General features: G+C 40.6%; 1 protein-coding gene across 1 annotated transcript in view; it reads left to right on the top strand.

The window, feature by feature from the left end:
* Positions 1-27481, top strand: part of RYR2 (ryanodine receptor 2) — a 549009-nt gene that overhangs the window by 302832 nt on the left and 218696 nt on the right. The window contains exons 32-40 of the mRNA XM_057736978.1: positions 10015-10223; positions 10859-11211; positions 12742-12856; positions 14524-14684; positions 16499-16658; positions 17037-17123; positions 20651-20877; positions 21823-22627; positions 25327-25527. Coding sequence (XP_057592961.1) covers positions 10015-10223; positions 10859-11211; positions 12742-12856; positions 14524-14684; positions 16499-16658; positions 17037-17123; positions 20651-20877; positions 21823-22627; positions 25327-25527 — 2318 coding nt within the window. The remainder of the gene's footprint in view (positions 1-10014; positions 10224-10858; positions 11212-12741; positions 12857-14523; positions 14685-16498; positions 16659-17036; positions 17124-20650; positions 20878-21822; positions 22628-25326; positions 25528-27481) is intronic.

Consider the following 27481-nt stretch of genomic DNA (forward strand, 5'->3'; position numbering starts at 1 on the left):
CCATAATTGGTATATTTGGGATAATAGGTTATTCATATGCAAAGAATGAAATTGGACCCTTATCTAATTTTGGACCACACATAAAATGTTTTTGTGACTGTGCACAACATGATTTTGGACTATACACAAAAATTGACCCACTGTTTAACCACAGACTTCAAACTGTAAAACCCCTAGAAGAAAACATAGGTGCAAAGCTATTTGATGATCCTTGGCAATAAGTTTTTTCAACCACAAGAACAGTCAACAAAAGGAAAAATGGACAAGTGTAATTAAACTAAAACCTTTCTTTACGACAAAGGAAACCATCAACACAATGAAAAGGCAGCCTGTGGAATGGGAGAAAATATTTGCAAACTGTATATCTGATGACGGGTAATCCAAAATATATAAGGAACTCCTGCAACTCAATAGCAAAAAACAAAAATGAAACAAACCAAAAATAAATAACCCATTTAAAAAAATGGGCAAAGAAACTGAAGAGATATGAAAAGGTACTCTGCATTACTAATTGCCAGGGAAGTGCAAATCAAAACCACAATGAGATACCATCTCACACCTGTAAGAATAGTTATGTTAAAAAAAAACTAAAGATAACAAATGTTGGTAAGGTGTGTGTAAAAGGAAACCCTGGTGCACTGTTGGTGAGAATGTAAATTGGTGCAGCCACTTTGGAAAACAGTATGGAGGTTCCTCAAAAAATTAAAAATATAACTACCATAGGATCCAGCAATCCCACTTCTGGGTGTAGATCTGAAGGAATAGCAATGAGGATCTCAAAGAGATCTCTGCACTCGCATGTGCATTGCAGGGTTACTCACAATAGCCAAGATACAGAAGTAGCCTAAGTGTCTGTGGTATTTTGCTGTGGCAACCCTAGGAAACTAAGACACAACACCCTCTACACTTACATTCCTGTTCATCTAGCACCATTCTCAGTTTACTCTTGTGTGCAAGGGCTTCGTGTTACCAGTAGTATGAAGAGCTAATCATATCCTTAATTTAAAACCAGGAAGAGTGTCATTTACCATCTTGCCAGATGGTAAAAGAACAGTTATTTTGTCTGGAGATTACCTGCGTTTTACAAAGTAAACTGTGGGTAAATATCTTGTGTTGTGTAAATGTCTCATTTTACCAGAGCTTTTTCAAGCTTGTCAGCTCTTCTGTAAGTAAAGATCACCTCAGGGCCCTCAGATTCTACACCCGTAATGATTATAATCAAATCCAGAAAGGATGCTTTTGATTCTCTATCTGCCACTTAAAAGGACAGTGCGCAAAACTGAATTCCTGGTGCTGAGACTGCATGGAATTCTTTTCCTTTGGAGAAAAAAACAAAAGAATATTTTTGTAATTAAAATAGCTACATAGCTTTAGGCTGAAAAGACCTCTAAGGAAAAAGAGAGGGAGTGATAACTTTCCATTATTGATTTTATTATGCTGCCTTAAAAAAAAAAAAGAAAGAAAAAACCAGAATATAGAACCATCAGTCTATACTTACAATATGCTTTTTAAAAAATCTTTATTGGAGTATAATTGCTTTACAGTATTGTGTAGTTTCTGCTGTACAACAAAGTGAATCAGCGATATGTATACATATATTCCCATATCCCCTCCCTCTTGAGCCTCCCTCCCACCCTCCCTGTCCCATCCCTTTAGATCCTCGCAAAGCATCAAGCTGATCTCCCTGTGCTCTGCAGCAGCTTCCCACTAGCCATCTATTTTACATTTGGTGGTGTGTATATGTCAATGCTACTCTCTCACTACGTCCCAGCTTCCCCTTACCCCCTCCCCCTAGTGTCCTCAAGTCCGTTCTCTATGTTTGCATCTTTATTCCTGCCATGCCACTGGGTTCATCAGTACCATTTTTCTAGATTCCACGTATATGCATTAGCACACGGTATTTATTTTTCTCTTTCTGACTTACTTCACTCTGTATGACAGACAACATGCTTTTTACCCTCCGTTGAAATATGAACTATTTGGCAGATGTGCCTGGCTCATGCAGAAGAGGAGCTGTCCATGTGGTGTGAATTAAGGTTGGGTCTGTACCATCCCAGATACCTACCTTCCTGGCTCCATCGTAACATCTGTCCTTTCTGTCACTAGCGACACTGTACAACCTGTTCTTGGAACAGACTTGGGACCCGGGTTTGTATCAGACCCAGGAAAGTAACGTCATTGGGATTCTCCCTAATTAAAAATAAGCTATTGTTGAGGGAAGGAAGCGTGAGGACTGTGGGGAACTGCAGTGGGGCAATCCAAACAGCCGAGGAATTGGGTTGGGACACGAGATATTTTGAGTGAAGATAAAGACAGTTAGTTATAAAGTGGGAGACAAATTCTAAAGAGTATGAAGATGCTGGAAACCAGCATAATCAGTCTCGTAGTTTTGTCTAGAATCAGAAAGGGAAGCTATCCTAGAAACACTCTGGATTTTTTTCCAGGAATAAAGCTCAAAAATATGTGCTATATTCATGGAATACTTTAAGAAGTGAGCAGATTTTTAATATTTAGAGTTGATTTCAGGTATCATTTAATATGCATCTTTCGAGCTGATGTGTATGTAATCCAAGCAACATGTTGTTTGGGGGAAATTCATTGTGAAATCATGGGTGAATTCAGTGAAAATTAAACTGCTTAGCCTAAACCGACCAGTTAATTGAGAGGTAAATTTTGTATATTGATGAACAGAGGAAATTTCTACCTTGTAGGCCATTTTGAGAATGAACAAAGTTGGTAGGTGGTTAATGTGGTAATCTGTGTATATACTGGCCTATCTGCAAATTGGCAGTTTTGCATATGGTGAATATATATTTGAGGTACTGGAAGGAGTGATACAAATGTACAGCGCCAGTGGCGTATTATCTGTGAATACTGTAGAACCAAACAGCAAGATTTAATGTTTACATTATGCTGCAAAGATCAAGGAATCAGAATAAAGGATGTCAGAACCTTGTGTATATTAAATGTTTTTTTTTGTCTTCTGGATTTGAACTGATGGAGAGAATGTGATGGTTTAAAATGGTTTTCAAGGTCAAAAATAAAAATCCTGCTGATCTTGATTATTTGAAGTAAACCAAGAGCCAGGAAGAAAGTATAGGAACGTCCCTATTTTGCCGGCATTGGTGTTACAAAATCCATGCACTAAAGATGCATTTGCATCATGGAAAATTCCCTAAGACCTCACTTAGCATAATTCCTTAATTCACTTTTGAAGCCAAAGTGAAACGGAAGCAACAAATATCATGTCTGAAGCCCTGGGTTCTAGACCTAATTCTGAAAATATTTCTTCCTGTGTGATCTTGGGTGAATAACCAGCTAACCCTGTTTCTGTTGCCTTAAAATAAAAAAATACTAACTGGAAATGGTCTTTTCATGCCTCTTCCAACTCTAAAGATCCCAGAAATCTAAGGCAAGTGTTTTTTTTTGTTTGTTTGTTTTTCCCTCTCTTTCTATTCTTGATTCAAATTTTAGATAGTTATTTCATTTAACTAGCTATAGGACCTTAGACAAAATGATTTTACTTCTTACTTGTTTCCTCATCTTGAAAAATGGGGTTAATATTTAATAATAAATGGGAGGACTTCCCTGGTGGTCCAGTGGTTAAGACTTTGCACTTCCACTGCAGGGGGCACAGGTTCCATCCCTGGTTGGAGAACTAAGATGCAGGCTATGTGCCGTGCGGCACAGCCAAATTAAAATAATAATAATAATAAAAATAAACAGGCACCTCGTAGGCCACCAGTAAATGTTACCCTTCTTTCTGATCAAATAAATCAAATTTACAGGTTAGTATAATATTGGCTATTTTTATCTGCTTTTGGCCATTTGGTTTGGGTTGTAAATGTGGATTCCTATCTGTATTTCAGAAATTTCAAAATCTGAAGTCGTATATTCTTAGGAAAAGCTGGTATGCTTGTGATCTGCTTTCTCTTCTTTTCATTCTGGTCCCCGCGGCAGATTTCACGCCTGCCTCTCGCCCCCACATCCTTGTGACTGCCAGTTCCTTCGCTGGACTTTCAAGCTCCCCACACACCCCTCTGCTCAGGAGCAGGCAGGCTCATCCACCGAGAAAGTTAAAATTTGCTCTAGCCATCTGTCTTTTGTTGGAGGAAGCAATTTAGCCATAAGTTGTAGCTACTGTTTTAACAGATTTACAAATAGTTAGGGCGGGCCTGGCAAAGCCCCAAGTAACCAACTGGACTCCTATGCTAATTTAAGGCCCACTGCCAGGAAGAAAACTTCCCTTAGATACATCAGACTTTGTTATTTGCAGGGTGTCAGTTAAGGTAACTGGAGTAGAAGATTGAGAACACAAAGGACAGGACGGTAGGACTGACATTTTCCCTATGCCTGGGGGCTGGGGAGGGGTGGGTGTGATTTTGTGGAAGCCTGTTTCATTGGGTTGGAATATTTTTGCCTTCAGCCTACCTCAAACTAATAAACAGTTGAACCTCAATTATGCGGTTTTGCTGTGGACGATTATTAAGAGTGAGGTCATTTATCAATTCGTGTAACTTGTGGCAAAACATTCCGTTAGTCCTGATAGCATTTGTGATTTCCTGACATTATATTATTTATATTGGTAACTCTATTTCTTTACTCATTTTCTGCCTTCTCTACATAAAGGTAAGCTCCAGAAAGGCAGGGACTCCTTTTAGTTCTGATCACAGCTGTATCTCCAGTGCCTAGAACAGTGGTTGGCACCTGGTCGGTATTCATTAGACCTGATACAATGTTGTTGTGTGTTTGGTTTTTTTTAAATATTTATTTATTTATTTGGCTGCACTGGGTCTTAGTTGCAGCATGTGGGATCTTTAGTTGCATCATTGAGGGATCTTTAGTTGCAGCATGCAAACTCTTAGTTGTGGCATGCGGGATCTAATTCCCTTACCTGGGATTGAACCCAGGGCCCCTGCATTGGGAGCGTGGAGTCTTAACCACTGGCCAGTCAGGGAAGTCACCTGATACAATGTTTGAATGCTGAAAGTTTACAGCAGAAGTTGGCAAACTAAGTCCTGAGGGCCACATCCAGCCTGCCACCCGTTTTGGGAATAAAGTTTTATTGGAACACAGCCATACTCCTTCGTTTACATGCTATCTGTGGCTGCTTTTGCGCTATAGCACAGGCTTGAGTAGTTTTGACCCAGACCATAGTGGTCCAGGAAACCTAAAGTCTCTACTCTCTGGGGTTTACAGGCCTGGCTTAAAGCATGGACCTTGAAATCTGGCAGACCGGGGTTTCTTTTCTGGCCACTTAGCTGTGATTTAAGCCGAGATTGGATTTCAATCACTGGAAAAAGATAGTGAGGGTTCCTGTCTCAATGAACAGTCATTAATGGTCACTGAGATGAAGCATCAGATAAACACTCAGAGAATTAGCTGCTGTTAGGGAGCCTTGTGTGGTAAGCCTTTCATCTGTTTTCAGCGCATCTATTTGCAGGGCACTGGCCAAATGGAAGTGATTGAGGCCTGGCCCTTTCCCATGTGGTGACCAAAAAGTACCTGGAGTTTTTCTCCACTCTCTGTCTGCTTGGATACCATTGCGATGTAGTTGTTCCTGCTGTGATATGCTTATTTTAAAAATATTGTTTTTAGAAATATTCGTTGTTTTATTGTCATAGCAGCTACTAAAACTGCATCTTCTGAAGTCAGAATACAATCTAATTTTTATTAAGTTCTACTTCATTTAAATTAAAAAGAGAAAAAATAGCATAATTTCTACTTATGGATGTACTTTCACAAATACTTTCTTTTAAAGGAGACCAAAACGCTAAAACAATGACAAAACCATCTATTGCTATAAGCTAATGAAAAATTATATGTCTTTCATAAAATTAATAAATTCTTTTTAGAATTTGCAAAGAAAAATACAAAGGAGTATAATGAAAATGGTTAAAAATCATACAGAGTGAAGTGAGTCAGAAAGAGAAAAACAAATATCATATATTAACACATATGCGGAATATAGAAAAATGGTACACATCAACCGGTTTGCAGGGCAGAAATAGAGACACAGATGTAGAGAACAAACATATGGACACCAAGTGGGGAAAGCGGGGAGCGTTGGGGGGAATGAATTGGGAGATTGGGATACCAAGTTGTACACTCTAAATATATGCAGTTTATTGTGTGTTAACTGTATCTCAAACGTTCTTAAAAAAATTTTTTTAAAAATTATATTCCCACTACCCAGAGAGAAATTTGACTTTTAATGTGTTTTTGGTTTGAGATGTAAAAATAATTTTCTTTTGCCACCTTGTTTTCTTTTTTTTTCCTTTAGATCTTTATTGGAGTATAATTGCTTTACAATGTTGTTCTGGTTTCTGTTGTACAACAAAGTGAACCAGCTGTATGTATACATATATCCCTATATCCCCACCCTCTTGAGCCTCCCTCCCACCCTCCCTATCCCACCTCTCTAGGTCATCAGCCATCATCAAGTTGATTTCCCTGTGTTATGCAGCAGCTTCCCACTAGCTATCTATTTTACATTTGATAGTGTATATATGTCAGTGCTACTCTCTCACTTCATCCCAGCTTCTGTTCCCCGCCATGTCCTCAAGTCCGTTCTCTACATCTGCATCTCTATTCTTGCCCTGCCACTGGGTTCATCAGTACTGTTTTTTTAGATTCCATATATGTGCGTTAGCATACTGTATTTGTTTTTCTCTTTCTGGCTTACTTCACTCTGTATGACAGACCCTAGGTCCATCCACTGCACTACGAATAACTCAATTTCGGTCCTTTTTATTTGCCAACTTGTTTTAACTTAACATTATATGTAATATGTTGTTCTAAGGCTTAGAAACATTTTAAGCATAACTTTTGGTACTTTTGCCAATTTTATATTTTGAGAAATGTCAGCTCTTTAGAAAAGTGCAAGAACAGTGCAAAGAACACCTGTACATGCTTCACCTGGAATCACCAGTTTGTAAATGTTGCCATATTCGTTTTACCTCCTTCTACAGTTTTATTTTGTTGAGCCCGGAACTTGATTTTTAATAACTGCACCTATTTAATCTTGTATATGTATCATAATAACCATTCTCTTATTATGGCTACTTAGTTTCTTTTGCCTTTTTTTTTCCATTTAAAATTTGGTTTAGTGAGCATATATATTAAGCGCTATACATACAAGATCTTGTTTTTAAAACCATAACCCTAGTGTGTAGATATTACAGAAGAAAGGATTAAATCTTAGAGAATTTAAGTAACTTGCCAAGACGTGGTGGAGCTGAAGCTTGAATCCATGTCTCTTGGATTCCAAAGTCTCTGTTTTTAGTCATTTCCTAGAACTGCCTGTCTGCCCTCTGCCTAGAAGGTAACTCTTCTGTAAACCTTCCCCACTTCATCTCTCTACTCTTCCTCGGTTCTTGGCACTCCCTCTTTTTAGATTGGTTAGTAGGGTCTTTTGGCATTATTTCTTCACTTGTCTCCCCACCATATTAGACTGCAGAACCTTTTAGCTGGATCTGTTAGTCACCTAGCCTTCCTGGTTTCTGGCACACAGTAGTTGCTCAGTAAACATCTGTTGGATAAAGAAATGAATAGCTGAAAGTGTCTTTAAAAAAATTATTGGAGTATAGTTGATTTACTTGTGTTAATTTCATATGTACAGCAAAGGATTCAGTTATTCATATACATATATTCATTCTGTTTCAGATTCTTTTCCCATAGATTTTATTACAGAATACCGAGTAGAGTTAGTAACGCATATCACTAAGCTGCTCTTCATCACTCTTGTACTAGTGTGATTTTACTAGCAAGACTTGTGGTACCGAGCTAACTGCACACTCACTCACATTGAGAACTTGAACTTCAACAACCTGAAGAACACGTTGTTTGGACCATTTTATATCCACATCATTCTTCCACATTTGTGTATAAGAAAGATGTAGGTATATCCCATTTTCTTAAATGAGTGTTTTAGTTTTATAAAGGCTATCACTTGTTTTCATAATAAAATACATATTCATTGAAAAAAACTGTTAAATTGAGAGACATAAAAAAAGAAAGTATTAAAAATTCCACAATGCTGATTTTTTTTTGATTAAAAAAAAACCCTTCTGGTGTTTTTTGCATCTTTAAAAATAAGCCATATATTACATCTTTCTTTCTTGAAATACTTATTGTGAATAATTTCCTATATATTAATGAACCTTTGAAAACCAGATTTTCAAAAGCTAAGTAGTATACTATCTCTAGGAAAAGAAAAACACATATTTATTGTCCAAACAATATTCTGTGATTGTAAACATAGTCATATTAGGACTCAAATCTTTATGCACAGCACTAAATACTTGATTTGTTAGATGAAAATATATCATACATACCAAAAAGTTCAGATATTAATATAACAAACACCCAAAGATCTACTCTACAGATACTTTAAGGTATCCAAATAACTTTTTTAGGGTAGGAACTCCAACTACATGTAAAGTGGTTAGAAAGAAGTAGATGATTAGCATCTGCAGAAATGTTTCTATTTGGTAGCCCCTAATTTATGTCAAATGGATGTTAGGTTTTCCAGTTTGCGCAAATGTAGTTCAAGCTGTCTCAGATCTATTGTATTTATCCAATCCTTTTCCTTGATTCCCTTGGGGACACTTATTTAAGACAACTTTCCTTGACGACTGCATCATGGGCAGGCACAGCTGTGGCTTTTTTAGTTTTAACTAGAAACTCATCCTTCACACTTCCTTGAACCCAGCTGGATGTGTTCTTGCTTCCTGGTTGGTAGCACTGCGATACAACCATTTATTTAAATACGTATTGATGATACACCCTGGGTGAAAGCGTTAGGAATTATCGGATGTACTTTCTGTTGTCTTGTGCTGCCTTGAGGGTTATACATTGTTTTCACTGCCACTGATTTCAACAAGGGGAAAAATGGACATCATGATGGTAGACATTTGTCAGCTTCTTAGGATTCCCTGCTTTTTTGATCTACAAGTTACAGCCTCACATTTATACTCTGCATCCCAATACTGACCTTGTTTATGGTGCTGACTACTTGAACTTTTGTGTAAAATATAGAAAGAAATGAAGATTATGTAAACACCGCCTCCACTGAAAAATATCATCTCATCCCCTTGCCGGACAATTGATTCCAAAAAACTCAAACAATTAACATAATTAATGTAGTTTCTGCTTTTATTTAATGGTGGAAAGGTTAACCGTGCCGCACATTGAAATGTTTTGTTTTTTTCTTCGTTGCTCATTGCTACTGCTTTTGATTTAGTTTCTTGTTAACTTTTAACTTACTCTTTGATTTCCTATCGTAATTATTTATGTTAATTGTGCATTACTCTGCTTAATCTATACTGACAGTGACGTTAAAGGGAAAGGGACAGATGGAGGAGTTTCAATAGGATTTTAGCAGCTACTTCCAAATTTTTATATATTTGTGTATTTTCCATGCTTAGATCTAGGGTACCCTGGGGGAAAAAAAAGAGGCAAAATTCTTTTCAAAGATCAAAGGCAGCTATAAGTGAATGAAAGCCTTTAAAAATGTTGTCTCTAATCCATTTTTTTTTTCCTTTGCATTACATGTAAAGAAATCTATAGCTCAGCTGTGTTTGGTGTTTGCACATTTCAGGCTCTTCAGCAATACACTTTGGCACTTACTTCTTTCTCACTTTCCCACTGCAAGAGAGTCACGTGCACCTCGGAGCTAGGAGGTGGTGGGGTGGGGATTGTGCTTCCTAAGATTTCTGGAGGACTCGGGGCTGCTTAGCGGTTATCTCATTTTACAGAAGTCCAAGGTGAAAGAAGGGGCTTACCTAGGGCCCACATTTAATAAACTATGTTGCCAAGAGCAAATACTGGTCTTCTGATCCTCACATTTAATACTTAGTGTCTGTGGTCTCTTGACTTCACTACTGTTTTCACCTCAGGGCAACGGTTCTCAGGAAGGTAAGAGTTCTGGAGCCATGCTTTTGGTGATTCCATGCTAAAAGGATCTGATATGAATGATACTGAAGATTTTGATGTATTTTTTTTCCTTCCCAGGATTCATACCTGTATGTAGCCTCGGAGTGGCTCAAGTGGGCAGGATGAACTTTGGAAAGGATGTCAGCACCTTGAAATATTTCACCATCTGTGGCTTACAAGAGGGCTATGAACCATTTGCCGTTAACACAAACAGGGATATTACCATGTGGCTGAGCAAGAAGCTTCCTCAGTTTCTCCAAGTTCCATCAAACCATGAACATATTGAGGTTTGGTTTTCCTTTAAAAATCAAACCATTGCCAAAAACCGGGAGCAGGAGTTCCTACTTGGACAGTTATCGTCATTTACTTAAAGTGGTGGCTCTGATGTGTTCCCCTGTAAGGGAATCTAAGGATAGGATTACCCTCTGATTTTAGGTGCTGTATGAGAGGCTAATTAGACTGATTAACTGCAGTGAATCCTTGAACAACTTCGGGGTTAATCTGCATATAATTTATAGTTGGCCCTCGGTGTCCACAGATTCATCCAACCATGGATTATGCAGTGTTGTAGTATTTACTACTGAAAAATATCTGCATATAAGTGGATCCCAGCAGTTCAGACCTGCATTGTTCAAGGATCAACTGTATATAACTCTTTTTTTTTTTTTTATGTAGGCAATGTCAGGCTCATTCTGAATGTATACAGTTATAACATGAATTTCCCAAACCACCTTCTGAGTTAGGAGCAGAACTGGGAGTATATCTGTAACGCGGCCATCCCTATGTCCAATGATCTCGTGTATGAAATTATGCCACAGGCAGGCCATGTTTGGGGTTTTCAAGGTGTGATGCATGTTAGGGGTTTTAGCATCAGGACATCCACAGTGATGAGCATTTACACAATTGCTTCTTTGTTTGCTAGGTGACCAGAATAGACGGCACCATCGACAGTTCCCCGTGTTTAAAGGTCACTCAGAAGTCCTTTGGCTCTCAGAACAGCAGCACGGACATCATGTTTTATCGTCTGAGCATGCCCATTGAGTGCGCAGAGGTCTTCTCCAAGACTGTGGCTGGAGGGATCCCTGGCGCCGGCCTCTTTGGGCCCAAGAATGACTTGGAAGATTACGACGTGGATTCGGACTTCGAGGTTCTCATGAAGACCGCTCATGGCCACCTGGTACCAGATCGAGGGGACAAAGACAGAGAAGTTACGAAACCAGAGTTTAACAACCACAAAGATTACGCTCAGGAGAAGCCCTCTCGTCTAAAACAGAGGTCACTGATACATGCAAAATGATCTTAAATGCATAGTTATTATGTGGGGCTCACAGGAGCGGGTGATAGCGGGTAAGGGATTGCCAAGGATTCTACTGGAGACGATCAAGCAGCCTGTTTGCCATCTAAGTTGTTTAGCGTAATAATCTATCTCAAGAGGTTTCTTTCATGAATTTTTCTTTTGTGGTAAAAAACAAAATTTACAATCTTAATCATTTTTCAATCTACAGTTCGGTAGCGTGAAGTGTATTTATATTGGTGTGAAACAAATCTCCAGAACTTTTTTATTTTGAGAAACTGAAACTCTACACCCATGAAACAACTTTGCTTTTCCAACCTCCCCCAGCCCCTGGTCATCGCCATTTTACTTTTTGTTTCTATGAATTTGACTGCTTTAGGTACCGCATATAAATGAAATTATACAGTACTTGTCTTTTTATGACTGGCTTACTTAGCAAAATGTCCTCTAAGTCCAGATGTGTTGTAGCATACGTCAGAATTGCCTTCCTGTTTAAGGCTGGATAATATTCCATTGTGTGTATATTCACCACATTTTGTTTATCCATTCATCCATTGATGGACATCGAGGGTGATTCCACCTCTTGGCTATTGTTAATAGTGCTATTGTAAACATGGGTGTGCAAATACCTTTTCACAACCCTACTTTCAATTCTTTTGGACATATACCTGGAAGTGGGATTGCTGGTAGTTCTATATTCAAATTTTTGAGGAATCTTTATATTGTTTTCCATAGCAGCTGTATCATTTTACAATCCCATCAACACCACATCAGGGTCCCCATTTCTCCATATCCTTGTCAACCCTTGTTACTGTCTGGCTTTCTGATAGTAGCCATCCTAATGGGTGTGACATGATATCTCTTTGTGGTTTTGATTTTCATTTCCCTGATGATTTTTGATGTTAAGCCTTTTGTTTATATGCTTACTGGTCATTTGTATATCATGTTTGGAGAAATGTCTGTTCAAGTTCTTGACCCATTTTTTGATTGAGTTATTTGTGGTTTTTTTTGCTGAGTTGTAAGGAATTCTTTATATAGTCTAGATAGTAACCCCTTATCAGCTATATGACTTGTACGTGTTCTCTCCCAAGAGTTAGTTTTTAAGATGTTTCTGTTTACATTATTGGTTGAAACTTAAAGAGTATCCTAAGTGGTATTTTTAATGGATAAGAAGGCAAATTGTCTTAGCATCCTTTCTTATGGTAAATCTGAATTTCTCAACCTTAGCACTGTTGCTACTCTGGGTCAGATAATTATTTATTATAAGAGTCTGCCATGTGCATTGAAGGATGTTTGACAGAATCCCTGGCCTCCCACCAGATGCCAGTGGCGACCCCCCGCCCCCACCCCCAGTTATGACAACCAAAAATATCTCTAGATATTGCCAGATGTCCTCTTGGGAGATAATCATCCTGGCTGACAACCAGTCTCCTAAGTTAATTATATGGTCGTGATTGAGATAGGCAGAACATGTTAATGTTGCTTATTCTTAGTTCTCTTATATATTTCAGATTTTTGCTTAGAAGAACAAAGCCGGATTACAGCACTAGCCATTCTGCAAGACTCACTGAAGACGTCCTTGCGGATGAGAGGGACGACTATGATTGTTTGATGCAGACATCCACGGTATGAGGTTGCAGCTTTTGTCATTTATTTCTACTTGTCAGTGATGATGCTCTTCATTTCAGATAGTTAACTTTGATTCATAATATTTCATGAGCTTATTTTTAAAATAATTATTCACATATTTTGAGGACTGAAGAGTTGAAAGATAGATATACATATATTCTGGTGTATGTTACGCAATAAGAGAACTATTTTAGGAAAAATAATCCTTAATGGCAGCCTCAGTCCTGATTTTGCTATCCCCTTCCTTGGCAACATTTTATTTGTCACCTAAGTTTTCCAAGTACATTTTGTAATTTCTTTCATCCCAGTGATATCCCAGTCTGCAAGGTCACTTATCATACTTTGTTAGAGGTCAAGTTGAGCTGTCTGCCATTTTGAATTTTCAAAACACTTCTCTTAAAATGCCAAGTGGAAAAAATATAGGGACTTCCCTGGTGGTCCAGCAGGTAAGCCCCCGTGCTCCCAGTGCAGGGGGCCCAGGTTTGATCCCTGGTCAGGGAACTAGGTCCTGCATACCACAGCTAAAGATCCTACATGCTTCAACGAAGACCCAGCACTGCCAAATAAATAAATAAATAAATAAATAAATAAATATGAAAAATATCTGTATCTATACAGAGAGCTGTGTCCCTTGTAGAGCCCCCCCATGTTGAACTTGACTTCCACATATCAAATCTTAACTATTTCAAAGTGATTTTAAGAGTTCAAAATATTGTGTTAGTGATAGCGTATTCAAGGTATAAAACAGGTATAAAGACTGTAGCATAGATTAGTGTTCTTGTGTAAGCTTGAAGCATTCAAAGCTTATGTGCCTAATGGATTGATGATTTTATTATGTAAATATACTATATATGTACACCCCCATCCATACATACTTGGGGGTATAAAAGGCTTCAGATCATCTTTTACTCAGATAGTCTTTTCTCTTTTTCCCATTATTCCTGAAATAATTCAGGATCTCTGTTTTAAGACTTTTCTTACTTTGCCACATCAGTCCTTTGTGCCTGTAACATTTTAATTAAGCTAAATTTTTTCTTTTTTGCTGCTTTAAGCTTTGGGTTTTGTTGTTCTTGTTGCCATAGCCTAATTGAATATACTATTATTATCTTTTTTATTGAAGTATAGTTGATTTACGATGTTATGTTAGTTTCATGTGTACAGCAAAATGATTCAGTTAGCGCATATATATATTGGATATATATATATACATGTATATTTTTTTCAGATTCTTTACCATTATAGATTATTACAAGACATTGAATATAGTTCCCTGTGCTATACACTAGGACCTTGTTGTTTATCCATTCTCTATATACCAGTTTGCATCTGCTAATCCCAAATTCCAAGTCCATCCCTCTCCCACCTCCCTCCCCCTTGACAACCACCAGTCTGTTCTCTGTGTCCGTGATTCTGTTTCTGCTTCATAGGTAGGTTCATTTGTGTCATATTTTAGATTCCACACATAAGTGATATCATAGGGTTTTTGTCTGTTTCTTTCCGACTTACTTCACTCAGTATAATAATCTCTAGTTGCATCCATGTTGCTGCAAATAGGCCAAATGATTTTAAACAAAGCCATGACTTCTTAGGCAACCTAACGATGTTGCAAGTCAAAGTTTTGTTTCTTTTTACTTTGCCAATACTTGTTGTTGCTATCTTGACAGTACTATTACTCAGTGAGAATCTTTCCTGGACAAGAACCCGCCAACGTCTGGGTGGGCTGGATTACATCCGATTTCCATCAGTATGATACAGGCTTTGACTTGGACAGAGTTCGTACAGTGACTGTGACTCTAGGAGATGAAAAAGGAAAGGTGCACGAAAGGTTGGTTTTCCTCGATCTTTTACATGAATGACATATAATAAAAATGTTGATAAACTCAGGCATTTTTTTCTCTTGGATTTTATGCCCAAGATAATATTCTGTGTATAGGAACAATATAATCACACCATTAATGTCAGTGTCCTTTTTGTTACGTATACAAGCTGATATGGAATCTGAATATATTAAAAGTGCACAATTTTATAAAGTAAGAGCAGTGCATCTTTTGGGGGTAATAATCATATATTCCTTCAGGTGACATTGCACACGACTGAATGACTTGGGTTAGCATTACTTAGCCTTTGTTTGAGGGATTAGAGATGGGTGACTGTGTGGTCTGGTCTGTATGTTGGGAACTGGTTAGGAGGTGGGGGGAAAGAGGCGAGGACAGTGTGGGCTAGTGGTTTAGACCAGGTGGATGCATTTAAACTCAGACTGAGGAGCAGTGGGTTCTTTCCTCAGCTTTGCCATTGACTCGCTGTGTGGCTTTGGGTAAGTCAGTTACACTTTCTGTGCCATCCTTTTTCATTTGTAAAACAAACCAAACTCAAACCAAACCTTCCAAAAAGTGAAGAAGGCTATCTTCCTTGCAGAATAAGACAAGAGAAGATCTGGCTATTTGCATCTACCTTTTGTGCCCATACATCCTTTCTGATCTGCTGTGACAGATCTCACAGAAAGAGCCCCCCGCCCCCCGCCCCATGCTGCTTTTCTTTTACACCTGCACCATCGTTTTTGGTGACCGGAAGCTTCCTCCCCTGCCTGCAGGTTTTAACACTTGAACCACAATAAACTTAGCACTTGAGATAGTGGCCCTGGCAACAAATCCTCCAAAGAAGAGTGCTTTACATCAGTCGTGGGGCCCCAAACCACCTGTCTCCAGGAAGATTCTGAGGGAATATATTTGATTTTCAGAGATGGGGACAATGAAAGGAGATAATACAGGGATGTGGTATCTGATGGATGATATTGGTGTAGGAAATACAAGCTAGGGAAGTTGTTGAATCTTAAGTAAATAGAGCACAGAAACACAGCCAACATTTGGTGATTCAGAAATTGACTGTATCTCAGCCTTCTAGCTCTTTTCCTCCTACCTGCCTGTGTTTGCCCTTTTGCCAGTCTCATTCATATGTACACTGTGTAGTTGCAGAGAAAGAAGAAGAAGGGAAACTCAATTCATTTAAGTTTGCTACCATCTCTGGTAAAGGTTTTGGTGTGAGTGAAACTCAGATGGGGTTTGTTGTTCACGTCTCGGATTTTGTGCACCAGCTAAGTCTGTCTCTCGTAATAGATCACCAAGAATTGTCCAGAAAGGGGCTTAATTTTAGCCAAATTTGACATCTTTCGAATCACCGACAGCTCATGGAGAACTGGCCCAAGGGTTTTGATACTGTTTAGAAAAGGATGCTTCTCATCTCAGAACAAGCGGTTAAAGAAAAAAACCCATGAGAATGAAAATGACCAATTTGGATGATTATTACATAGTGAAATTTTTTTGAACCTCAGAAAAAAAGTGCAGTTTGGTTTGAGTTTTTGGAGGAAAGGTGCAGGTCAGTTCTTATACTTGGTTCCTACTCGTTGACCTGTCTTCATTAGGTGTGAAATGGAGAGATTGGAAGACCTGACTCAGAATGTCCACTGAAGTCAATGGAGTTTTGCTCAGAATCACGGAATCGAGCCCAGTGTGCACCTGCCCCATTCCAGCATGAGCTTGTTGCTTGCACAGCATAACTTAGGTTTAGTTTGCCAGACGTCCACGCCCTCCATGCTACCCCTGCTCATACAAAGATAAACATGTGTTTTTTTTTGCAATTCAGCATCAAACGCAGCAACTGCTATATGGTGTGTGCGGGCGAGAGCCTGAGCCCAGGGCAAGGACGCAACAACAACGGCCTGGAGATTGGCTGCGTGGTGGACGCTGCCAGTGGGCTGCTCACCTTCACGGCCAACGGCAAGGAGCTGAGCACCTACTATCAGGTATGTGGGCAGGGATGGCCTTGTGCTTCCAGGGAGGGAACCTTTATCCCTGCTAGAGAGGAAAACACATTTCGGAAGATAAAAAGGTAGCTTAGAAGCTAGAAGGAAATGAAAACACAAGTGAGTCAATTCTGTACTTTTACTTTGTTTGAATAATAACAATGCCATAAGCCATTCAGAGGAAACAGCACATTCCTCTAAGAATGTTCACGTAGTCCTGAAGTGAAATACTCCAAATAATTATTGAAAGAGAATATCCGTATGAGAGGAAGGCAAAGTCTTTTTCTGTAAAGTTTTTCCTTAGGTGTTGTGAAGAAAGTATATTTTCTTTGTGTTCCTTCCTTTATTAATATTCTTAAATTCATTTGCTTATTTAAGGTGGAACCAAGTACAAAATTATTTCCTGCAGTTTTCGCGCAAGCTACAAGTCCCAATGTTTTTCAGTTTGAGTTGGGAAGAATAAAGGTAAGAAAGATTCATTTCTGGTATTATATTTGGGTTATTTTCTGTTAGGAAATAGCACTTACCTCTTCTTAAGTGAATTCAATGCTTGATTAGTACTGATATTAATCACATAAATCATTCTTTAAGAGAAAAGTCACCATGTATGAAAATTCTGTAATCTCTTTCAGGTCACTAGCGTAACATAACTAATTAGAAAGGATTTTCTTTGGTCATCAGAAATAAATTAGTCAATAAAACTACGCTTATGTAGAACACAAAGGCCAAATTACATACAGCTCAGTAATCACTGAACTCACAGGTGAGCTAGTGAACAGGCTTGAGCAGAAGGTGTGCTACGTTGTGGTGAATGCAAGAGTGTCAAGTATTGAGCCCTCGGGGAACATAAATGAAAGGACAACTAAGTAGGATGGGGTGGGTCAGGTAAAGCTGAAAGAGGAGGTGATGTATAGGTTGATTCTTTACTGTTGAATTACAGATCTCAGGGTACATTTGCTAGGAGAGGGCATTCTAGAGAGAGGGCGAGAGAAAGTGAAAATATACAGGCATGAAAATGCTGAAGGTTAAGGAATTCAATGTGACTGTAACAAAGAATGCTTCTGGGATGTGGCTGGTCATGAATGTGGATGGAAGGCGGACCAGGTCCAAGTTGAAAAGGCCTTAAATGCCACATTGAGAAGTGGGCACCTATTCCCTAGAGAGTGGTGATTCATCAGAAATTTGAAGCAGGGGACTGAGTATAATCAAACCTGTTTTGCAAAAAGATGTTGGTAGTCATGTGGAGAAATACTGCCCTCAAAAGAATGAGAGCAGGCGGTATAATTAGGTATCAACATTCAATATTGTCCACATGGGAGAAGATGATGAGATTCGTGAAAGTCATCATTGAGAGAGAATGAAACATGAGAAGATGTTTTAGGGGAGAGATGAACAGAATTTGTCAATGAATTGGATTAATAGGATTTGTTGATGAATTGGATTTGGTGCTCAAGGAAAATGAAGAAACATGGATTTTTTTTTTCTACTTTTCTTGGGGATGGACTTTAGTTTTTTTGATCTTTTTTAAATTGAAGTATAGTTGATTTACAATGTCGTGTTAGTTTCAGGTGTACAGCACAGTGATTCAGTTGTGTGTGTGTGTGTACACAGACACGCTTTATCGGATTCTCTTGCCTTTTAGATCATTACAAAATATTGATTATAATTCCCTGTGCTATACAGTTGTTTATCTATTTTATATATAGTAGTGTGTATATGTTAATTCCAAAAGGATTAATTTGAATAATTTTAGTTTGACCAGCCAAGGGACACTAACACGACACCAAGCAGAAGAGCCTACTGAAATTCAGGGAAAGGAATGGAATTGAAATTTGCAGCTGTAAACACTGAGACACCGGGCATACCTCGGGGTGAATTTAGTGGACAGTCTCACCATTCTGGCTCGGTGACCTTGGACATGTTCCTTAAACCACGTGAGCTCAGTTTCTGCCTTTGTAAAATGAGATTCCAGCTGCCACAGAAAAGCCTATACAGTATGGACTAAAGGAGTCTGTGACTTCCGTCAAGTAGGAGGGCTTTAGTGACCTCGCAGAAAAAATTCAGCAAAATTATGGAAGAAGCCATGTTATTCTGCTCAAGATTATTCAATTCATGTTATTATTTGGGGTCGAAAGTGAGAGAAAGGAGGCAGCAAGTTTGGATGATTGAAAAAAGGTTAAAATTTGACAGAAAAGTGGTAGTTTCTCAGAACCCAGACTCTAATATAGGTCTAGTTGACATTTCTATTCAAGTGTTTCACGGATATTGCAAATTGGATGTGTCCAAAACTGGACTGCTGACCATCACGACCTCCTGCTGACCTGCCTGATCTGTCAGTTAATGACTCAGACTCCAAACCTTGGAGTCATCCTTGGCTTCCCTCCTGTACGTTCCACCTCCCAGTCCTACCCCAGCAAATCCTCCACCATCTGACCTCTCCCGCCATCACTCCTGCCGGTCACCACACTGCCCTCTATCACCACCATTTCCCATCTGGATCTCTCCACTAGACTCTATTTCATCCTCACCCATCTGTTTATCATGGAACAATCTGAGTGACTGTCGTTTTAAAATAAAAATAAGATCACGTCACTTCACCCCTCGAAACCTTACAAACCCTATTTCCCTGGGAGTAAAAATCAGAGGTCTGGCAATGATTCTGAAGTTCTAAACCATCTGACATCCTGTTACCCCTCTGATTTCCTGTTACCCCTCTGACTTCATCATCTGACATCCTGTTACCCCTCTGACTTCATCTCCTCTTGCTCGCCCCTCCTTCACTCCACTGTGGCCACTCTGGCCTCCAGCTCTTCCTCACACTTGCCAGGCAAACTCCCTCCTTGAGTTCTTGGCATTCACAGTTCCCTCTGCATGGAGATTTCTTACCCTGCATATCCACCTGGTCCTTCTCTTTGGATCTTTCTGTAAATGTCATCTTCTCAGTGACACACATTCTGACCACCCTGTCCTGCATTTTGATTTCCCCATCCTGTTTTCTCTTTTTTTTCCCTCTCCATGAGGAGAGGAAAATATTTACTTTTCTAATAAACTATTTGATTACTGATTTTGTTTATTTTACGTCTAATAAAAAAGAAATGGAGACTGTATGAGGGTAGGGATTTTGTCTGCTTTGTTCACTGATACATTCTCAGTGTCTGATACAAGTGCCTGGTTTTATTTTTTTCCCCACTCGCAGAAGAGAATAGGGAAGTATCTTGAGGATGAGGAAGTCTAAATAATGCAGTAGAGAAGGTTCTAGAGGAGAGGGAGAGACCAAAGGTAATGTGGAAAGATGAGATCGTTGTTTTATTGGTCCAGAAGAGGCAGGAAGGGTGGTATCATGGTCATAAATGAATGAATAAGCTTTGGCAAAGTAGAGACTTTTCTTTCCCTGAGACCAGACCGCAGGAATTGGGATGGCTGAAGATACTTACTGGAGGCGGAGGAAGGTGGAGGAGAAAGAAGTTGTGTTGGTTGATACCTAATTAATTCTCTTTTCTTGTTTGAGAGTCAGGTTTATCTGTTGAGCTGTCTCTGATATCTTGCTGATTCCTCAGACCTGACCAACCTGATGCTGAGTGAGGGTGTGAGTAGTGTAAGAGGTGGGTGGCAAAGGACAGACAATGAGAGGGGGAGAAAGCCAAGTGGATGTGACCGATCTTTCGGGACGTTTGGATGAAAGCAGCTAAACACTCGCCAGGTGTCCCTGAGGACCCAGCTTGGTAAAGAAGTAGGAAAGACACAGGGATATACTTGCTCACTCTTGCATTCTCAGTGTGCCACTGAGCCTATGGGAAGGAAACATCCCCAGGTTTTCTCCACTTGTCCTTTCAGGAACAGCTCAACCCAATTTCCATTAGTTTTGGTATTGACTCTGCTCAGTGCGTAGTGTATCTTTCATTGTCTCTTTCCTGTACAGAACTCTAGTCATCGCTGTATTGACCCGCAAGAGCATCATCCATTCATTCTTCTTCTGCTTCCCCATCTCCTAGAATGTGATGCCTCTCTCAGCGGGATTATTCAAGAGTGAGCACAAAAACCCCGTGCCTCAGTGTCCCCCGCGGCTCCACGTGCAGTTTCTGTCGCATGTGCTCTGGAGCAGAATGCCCAATCAGTTCCTGAAGGTAGACGTCTCTCGAATAAGTGAACGCCAAGGCTGGCTGGTGCAGTGTGTGGAACCTCTACAGTTCATGTCTCTCCATATCCCAGAGGAGAACAGGTCAGGCCCGAGCATCCTTTACTGTCGGATGGGGAACCACCAAATTAGGTGCCTGCCCAGGGGGTCAGGGTGGTGCTGGGGAAACAAAATGCGGTTTAAAAAAAATACTACCTTCTTGTGGCAATGCAGATGTTATTTTGCACGTTCCAAGTTTAAGTCTGTATCTCAACTCCTTGGTTACTGAAACAAAATTATTATATTATAGCTGAAGAGGTGATTGGATAGTGCATGATTTCCCTCCTCACTCTTGTTTTGCTGATGAAAATAACACTAAGTAAAAATTCAGACAAGTACAGCTGCCATCTGACTTAGGACAGCAGAGTAAGACAGTATCACAGAATTGTAAGATAGTGAAGATGGTGTCAGAGAAATCCCTTAGTGCAGTCCTTCGACAGAGGGAAAACCTGAGACCAGGTGACGTTAATGAAAGAGCACTGTGAAAATATATTGAAGGCTTTGAAACAAGTGTATATGCATTCTAGACAGTCACAGGGATAAACAAATAGCTGACCCTAAGTCAGAGACTAGGCAACACAGCCTAAGGCAGAGTTTTCTCGCTTCTTGAAGCAGGTTAGCCAAACTGGAAAAGGCGATTCTGGATTTTCCAAAGAGTGCTCAAATTCCAAAAGGAGGGGAGTCCCCCAGGGTCAGCTGGAGACCCAGATATCTAAAAGAGGTACCCAGAACCCTGGAGTGATGGAAGATGAAGAAAGCTCCAAGCATTAGTGATTGGAAATTTTCAACATAAAATTCTATCTGTAAGAAAAATTGTGAAGCATCTAGAAGTGATTTTTAAAAGTCTACACTATCATCGAGCATGTCATAGAAAACTAATTTAAAAAGTAGTGTCTGTTTCCATAACTTGTGACATCTACCGCACGTGTAGCCTTCTCCTCTGATGGAGAATTGTTTTCAATGTCCGTGCTTAACTTTTCCCGCCTCCAGATCTGTGGACATCCTGGAACTGACCGAACAGGAAGAACTGCTGAAATTCCACTACCACACTCTCCGGCTCTACTCGGCAGTGTGCGCGCTGGGGAACCACCGCGTGGCCCACGCCTTGTGCAGCCACGTGGACGAACCGCAGCTGCTCTACGCCATCGAGAACAAGTACATGCCCGGCTTGCTGCGCGCTGGCTACTACGACCTGCTGATCGACATCCACCTCAGCTCCTACGCCACCGCCAGGCTCATGATGAACAACGAGTTCATCGTGCCCATGACCGAGGAGACAAAGAGCATCACCCTCTTCCCCGACGAGAACAAAAAACACGGCCTCCCGGGCATTGGCCTCAGCACCTCCCTCCGGCCGCGGATGCAGTTCTCCTCCCCGAGTTTTGTCAGCATTAATCACGAGGGGTACCAGTACAGCCCCGAGTTCCCGCTGGACATCCTGAAGGCCAAGACCATCCAGATGCTGACAGAGGCCGTGAAAGAGGGCAGCCTTCACGCCCGGGACCCCGTCGGGGGGACCACAGAGTTCCTCTTCGTCCCTCTCATCAAGCTGTTCTATACCCTGCTGATCATGGGCATCTTCCACAACGAGGACTTGAAACACATCTTGCAGCTGATTGAGCCCAGCGTGTTCAGGGAAGCGGCTGGTCCCGAGGAGGAGGGTGAGTCGCTGGAGAAAGAGCCCTGCGCGGAAGATGCCAAGCCGGAAGGAGCCGCCGAGGAAGAAAGCAAAGGGGGTAAGAGGCCCAAGGAAGGCCTGCTCCAGATGAAACTGCCTGAGCCAGTTAAATTGCAGGTAATCAGAGAAAAAGATCGCAGTGAATTTCACAACCTACTGACATTGGCCTTTGTCTCTTTCGTGCGTGTGTTTGTATTCCTGGGTGAAGATGTTCTTCATGAAATTAACCAACTTCCTCTTGTGCTTGGGGACATGCCCATCTAATTTTCCTGCATTTGGAATGGAATTTCATGAATTTGTGAATCGAATCAATTGATAGTGAAAGATACATTTCATGTTTTTGTCAAGGCGGTTTCCTGGGTGAAGTACGTGTCCACACGTCATACATGTGTGTGTGGCATGTTGCTCTTTCTCTGTGTGCATGTTTGTGTGTGTGTGTCTATCTGAAAGGATGGGTTTTGGTCCTGCCAGTGTCATGGAGTCCAAGCTTATACTGCTTGCCACACTCTGCAGTAAATTGAGAGACAAGGCGTTAGGGCAAGGAATAGTGACTTTATTCAGAAAGCCAGCAGACTGAGAAGATGGTAGGTTAGTGTCCCAAAGAACCATGTTGCCCAGGTTGGGATGCTAGTTTCTTTTATAGAGCAGAGAGGGAGCGCTATGGAGGTAAAGTTAAAAAAAAAAAAAGGGCGGGGGGCAGGAAATTATTGCAAGTATTTCCTAGTTCCTCTGAGGTTCAGGAGGGGATGTGTTAATTTCCTATTCTGACAGCCATTCACAGGTGGGCCTGGTCAGGATGTTTCCTGTGAGCTTCAACAAAGGTATCTTAGCTGAACCTTCAGGCATGGGAGGCAGGGTCCCCAGAGATGGGCCATTATGTCTACTTTAAGCAGCAGCCCTTTAGTGATTAACTTGTAGCACAAGCAATAGAATATAAAGGTTCGAGTAAAAGAAACGGATCCAATATGGAGTTAGATTTGTTCGTACCTTTTACACTTCTTCTCCCTCTTGTTCATTAGCAATTTCCTTGTGTTTCTAGTTGTTTCTGTGGATGCATTGCACCCACATGTTGTTGGAATGGCTGAAATGCAGAGTTTTCCATACCTCTTTGCACCCCCATCTCCACCCTTCCAAACTTAGGACACTTGTTCACCAGTGGGTGCATCCACTCTCACCCAGCAAGATTTTACTTCCTGCCTGTGTTTCTAAGGAGTCAAAGACCTTGCCTGTCTTCGTGCTCATGCAGCTGTCCCAAGGACCCTTTCCTAACACCTCTGGTTTGTTAGCATCAGTTTGATGCTTGCCTCCTTGACACCCTTTTTTGCTCTTCCTTCTTTAATCAGCCCCGATCGAGGTCTTCCTCTAAGTCAGGCACTAGGTGCTGGCTGAAGGAAGCTCAGTGTCTCTGGGGGAAATATATACTTATTGATGTATTTCTGTTAAAATATCTTACTGCTAATTGCATTCAGTGCTTGGAAGGAAAAGAATGGATTTCTAGAAGAAAGAAAATTTCAACTGGAGTACTGTGAGAAAAGTGAGAGGAGGCATCTCTGAGATGGTGACTTTTTAGCTGAGGTCAGATTGAGGAGCGGGAGCTCAGTACCTGGGGAGAAGGGAGCAGGGGAGAGTGTTCTGGGAGCTTTTCACACAGAGCACGTAGCACAGCAGAGGCTTTGAGGTGGGAAGAGACCAGTGTGGCTGCAGCTTCATGACCTGGGGAAGGAGGGTGAGATAATAGGCGGAAGGCAGTTCATACAGAGTCTGACTGTTTGCTAAAACCAGCCATATGGTGGATTTTGAATTTTATCCTAAGGTCAATTAAAACATTGAAGAATTTTAGCAGGATAGTGTTATTATGAAAATCTCAGTGTAGCTGCTGTGATTAAGCTGTGTAGCTCCCTATGAGGTGAGTAAGGCAGGGTGCTCCAGAGCCCACCTAGTAGGAGGCTGTCACACTGGTCCAGACCCAAGGGGATGGTGTAAGCACTGGGGTGGGGGGTGGGGAAAAAACAGATGGAGAGAGGGACATGGACACTAGGATTGTCTCAGAGCTGGCACTGACAGAAATGGCCATGTTGAGGATGGTGGCATGTAGGGTTTTAAAGTCCTCTTTAACACTGCTCTGTGTTTATACCACAATTGGTATAAAGTATATTTAAATGTTTTCCTAAACTTGGGCGGGACATTCTCTGGAGGGCAGGTTTCTACCGACATACCGTATCAGTTAAAAATCCTTTTGACTTCTGGTAAAAAATACCCAGCTGACCGTTTAATGAATAAGCGATAAAATCATTTAGTTAACTTAAAGTCTGAAGGTAGACATTTCTAGAAAGAATGTAGTAGCTCAGTGGTGTCATCAGGGACCCAGACCTTAATATCTTTCTGTGATCCTGAGTTTGTGGTTTTTATCCTAAAGTGTGTCACCTCCTTCTTCCTCCAGTGAGCATGTCATTAGCCAGCTTTTGAAAAGAGGATATTTTAGTGTGTTATTAATAGTGAAAAATCTTTCCTGGAAGACCCCTTGTAAGCTTCTCCTCATCTATCTCATTTACTGTAGCACCTCTAGCTGCAGAGGAGGCTGGGACAGTAAGTGTGCATCAAAAGGACATCAAAAGGTATTTTTCTTGTGGGCTTAGATGAATTATGTTTCATCCCCTGGGACTGAGCACATTGCTGTCTACATAAAATCAGGATTCTGTTAATCAAGAAGGAGAATTGACAGCTAAGTGTGTCTGCCACAAATTCGGACTTGATGTACATTAACTATTTAAAGGTGCAAAAAATTAAATTTGGTGTCTTTTTAATTGTCTCTTTAGATGTGCCTGCTACTTCAATACCTCTGTGACTGTCAGGTCCGGCACCGGATAGAAGCCATTGTGGCCTTTTCAGATGACTTTGTAGCTAAGCTCCAAGACAATCAACGATTCCGATATAATGAAGTTATGCAAGCTTTAAACATGTCGGCTGCACTCACAGCCAGGAAAACAAAGGAATTCAGATCACCACCTCAAGAGCAGGTACAAGAATGAACTAAAAAATCTTCCTTTTTACTTTGGGTTTTAGTTCATTCCGGTTCTACACATTGCAAAATGATACCAGAAGTTGCAAGTATATTTTTTTTTCCTGTTCTCTTTAAACTGGTTAAGTTCGTTTAGTCAGTATTCGTCAGTCTCATCAAAACAATCTACTTAGTTAGTTTAAACAAACAAGAGACTTATTAAAAGGTAGCAGATGTATTATGGACTCTTGGAGGAAACCACTGTGCAGGATTCTGAAGGTCTTCAAATAGGAATGATATCCAAGCACAGGTAGGTCTTCTTGGCTGGCACAGCACCACCCCAGCTAATAGGAACCCTTGACTCCTAGGACTTAATACTTTTCATTTTGTGTCTCCTAGAAGAACCCAGCATCCCTGCCACCAGTCTTGCAGGAATATTGATCATCTTTCTGTGGTTCTTCCTTTGGTTGCTCACCTCCAAACCCAGGTCTCCCTAGGGTGCAGCAAAAGCAAAAGCCTGTGCCTAAACCCAAGAATGAGCTAGTCTAGGGTTATGAGTTTTCTGGCATCTACCTCAGATGGGTCTTGTAGTGTGAGAAATTACCAAAATGTAGCTATGGTGGTCCATAGGTATAAACTGACAAATCTCATCTTCAGCATCTTACCTTGCTGTTTCCCTCTATATTCCAAGATATCTCTGAATGAAAGTATTTAGGGACTAATTGCAGAATTTATCTTTTTCTCACCAGAATGTAATTTCTTTGAGGGAAGGGACATGGAATTTTGTTTATTGCTGTAAACAACATTTATTGAGCAGAGAACAAGTCCAACCTCTCCCAGAGTAACTCCATTTGTTAAACTACTACTGGGGGACTTCTGCTTCTGGAAAGATGGAGTACATGTGCCTTTTCCTATTCTTCCTTCTAAGTACAACTATAACACTGGACATTACATAAAAGACAACATAAGAAGACTCTGAAAGGTAGAGAGAAGAAAGACTGGCTACGGAACTCGGGAGCTGAGGAATGACACGGTGGTGAGTTCCCCAGGTTTTCTTTTTGCCTCATCTATCCCAGACTTGGAGCTAAAGAAGCCGGAAACCCAGAAACGCTATTGGACATAGACAAGAGAAGCCCCAACGACTGCCTTCTTTGTCTAGCCAAAGGACCAGAAAAACTCTGTTTTCCTAGCAAGACAGAAAACTTTTAGGTAATGATCATGCTATACCAGCCAAACACTACAATAGAACCTGTTTCCCACCCCTACCCAAACCAGCAGACACTGAGTGGGGAGCTTAGACTTCCACTCTCACCGGGCTGCATGCAGGTGCACGAGCTGGGACTGTAAGGAGCTGGACTTTATGCCTGATGAGTGGTAATGAGACCTACCTTCCAGAGTATCAGTAGAGGCCAGGGAGGGAGAAGTACCAAGGGCTCTCGCCCTATCCAGCCAGGGTTGTATGAGTTCAGGTTCACTGGGGACCTGGATCTCCCAGCCTCATGCAGCAGAAGCAAGGTCTCCCCTTTCCTTCAAGGAGGTCAAGTGGAGAAATGGACTTTCCACTCCACCTGGCAGTAATGAGGCACCCCAGCCCTTCTCCTGCTAGATAGTGTCAGAAGAAGCCAGAATTTTAAATAAGAATAAAAGTCTCATAACATAATACCAGAAACTTCCAGGTTTTAATTAAAAATCACTCATCACACCAAGAACCAGCAAAAACTTGACTGAAAAATGGCAATCAATAGACAGCAACTCCAAGATGACAAAAATAAAGAAAGAAGGTCTCAGCCAAAAAAAAGAAGAAAAGAAGAAAGAAGAAGATACAAAGAAGAATCAAGTGGAAATTTTAGAGCTGAAAAATACAGTATCTGAATTGAAAACCTTCAATGGATGGACTTAACAGCAGAATGGAGGAAAAAGAGAAAGGAATCATTGATCTGAAGGGAGAGCAATAGAAATTGCCTAGCCTGAAA

Source organism: Hippopotamus amphibius, chromosome 5 (genome assembly GCF_030028045.1).
Source record: "Hippopotamus amphibius kiboko isolate mHipAmp2 chromosome 5, mHipAmp2.hap2, whole genome shotgun sequence".
NCBI lineage: Eukaryota > Metazoa > Chordata > Mammalia > Artiodactyla > Hippopotamidae > Hippopotamus > Hippopotamus amphibius.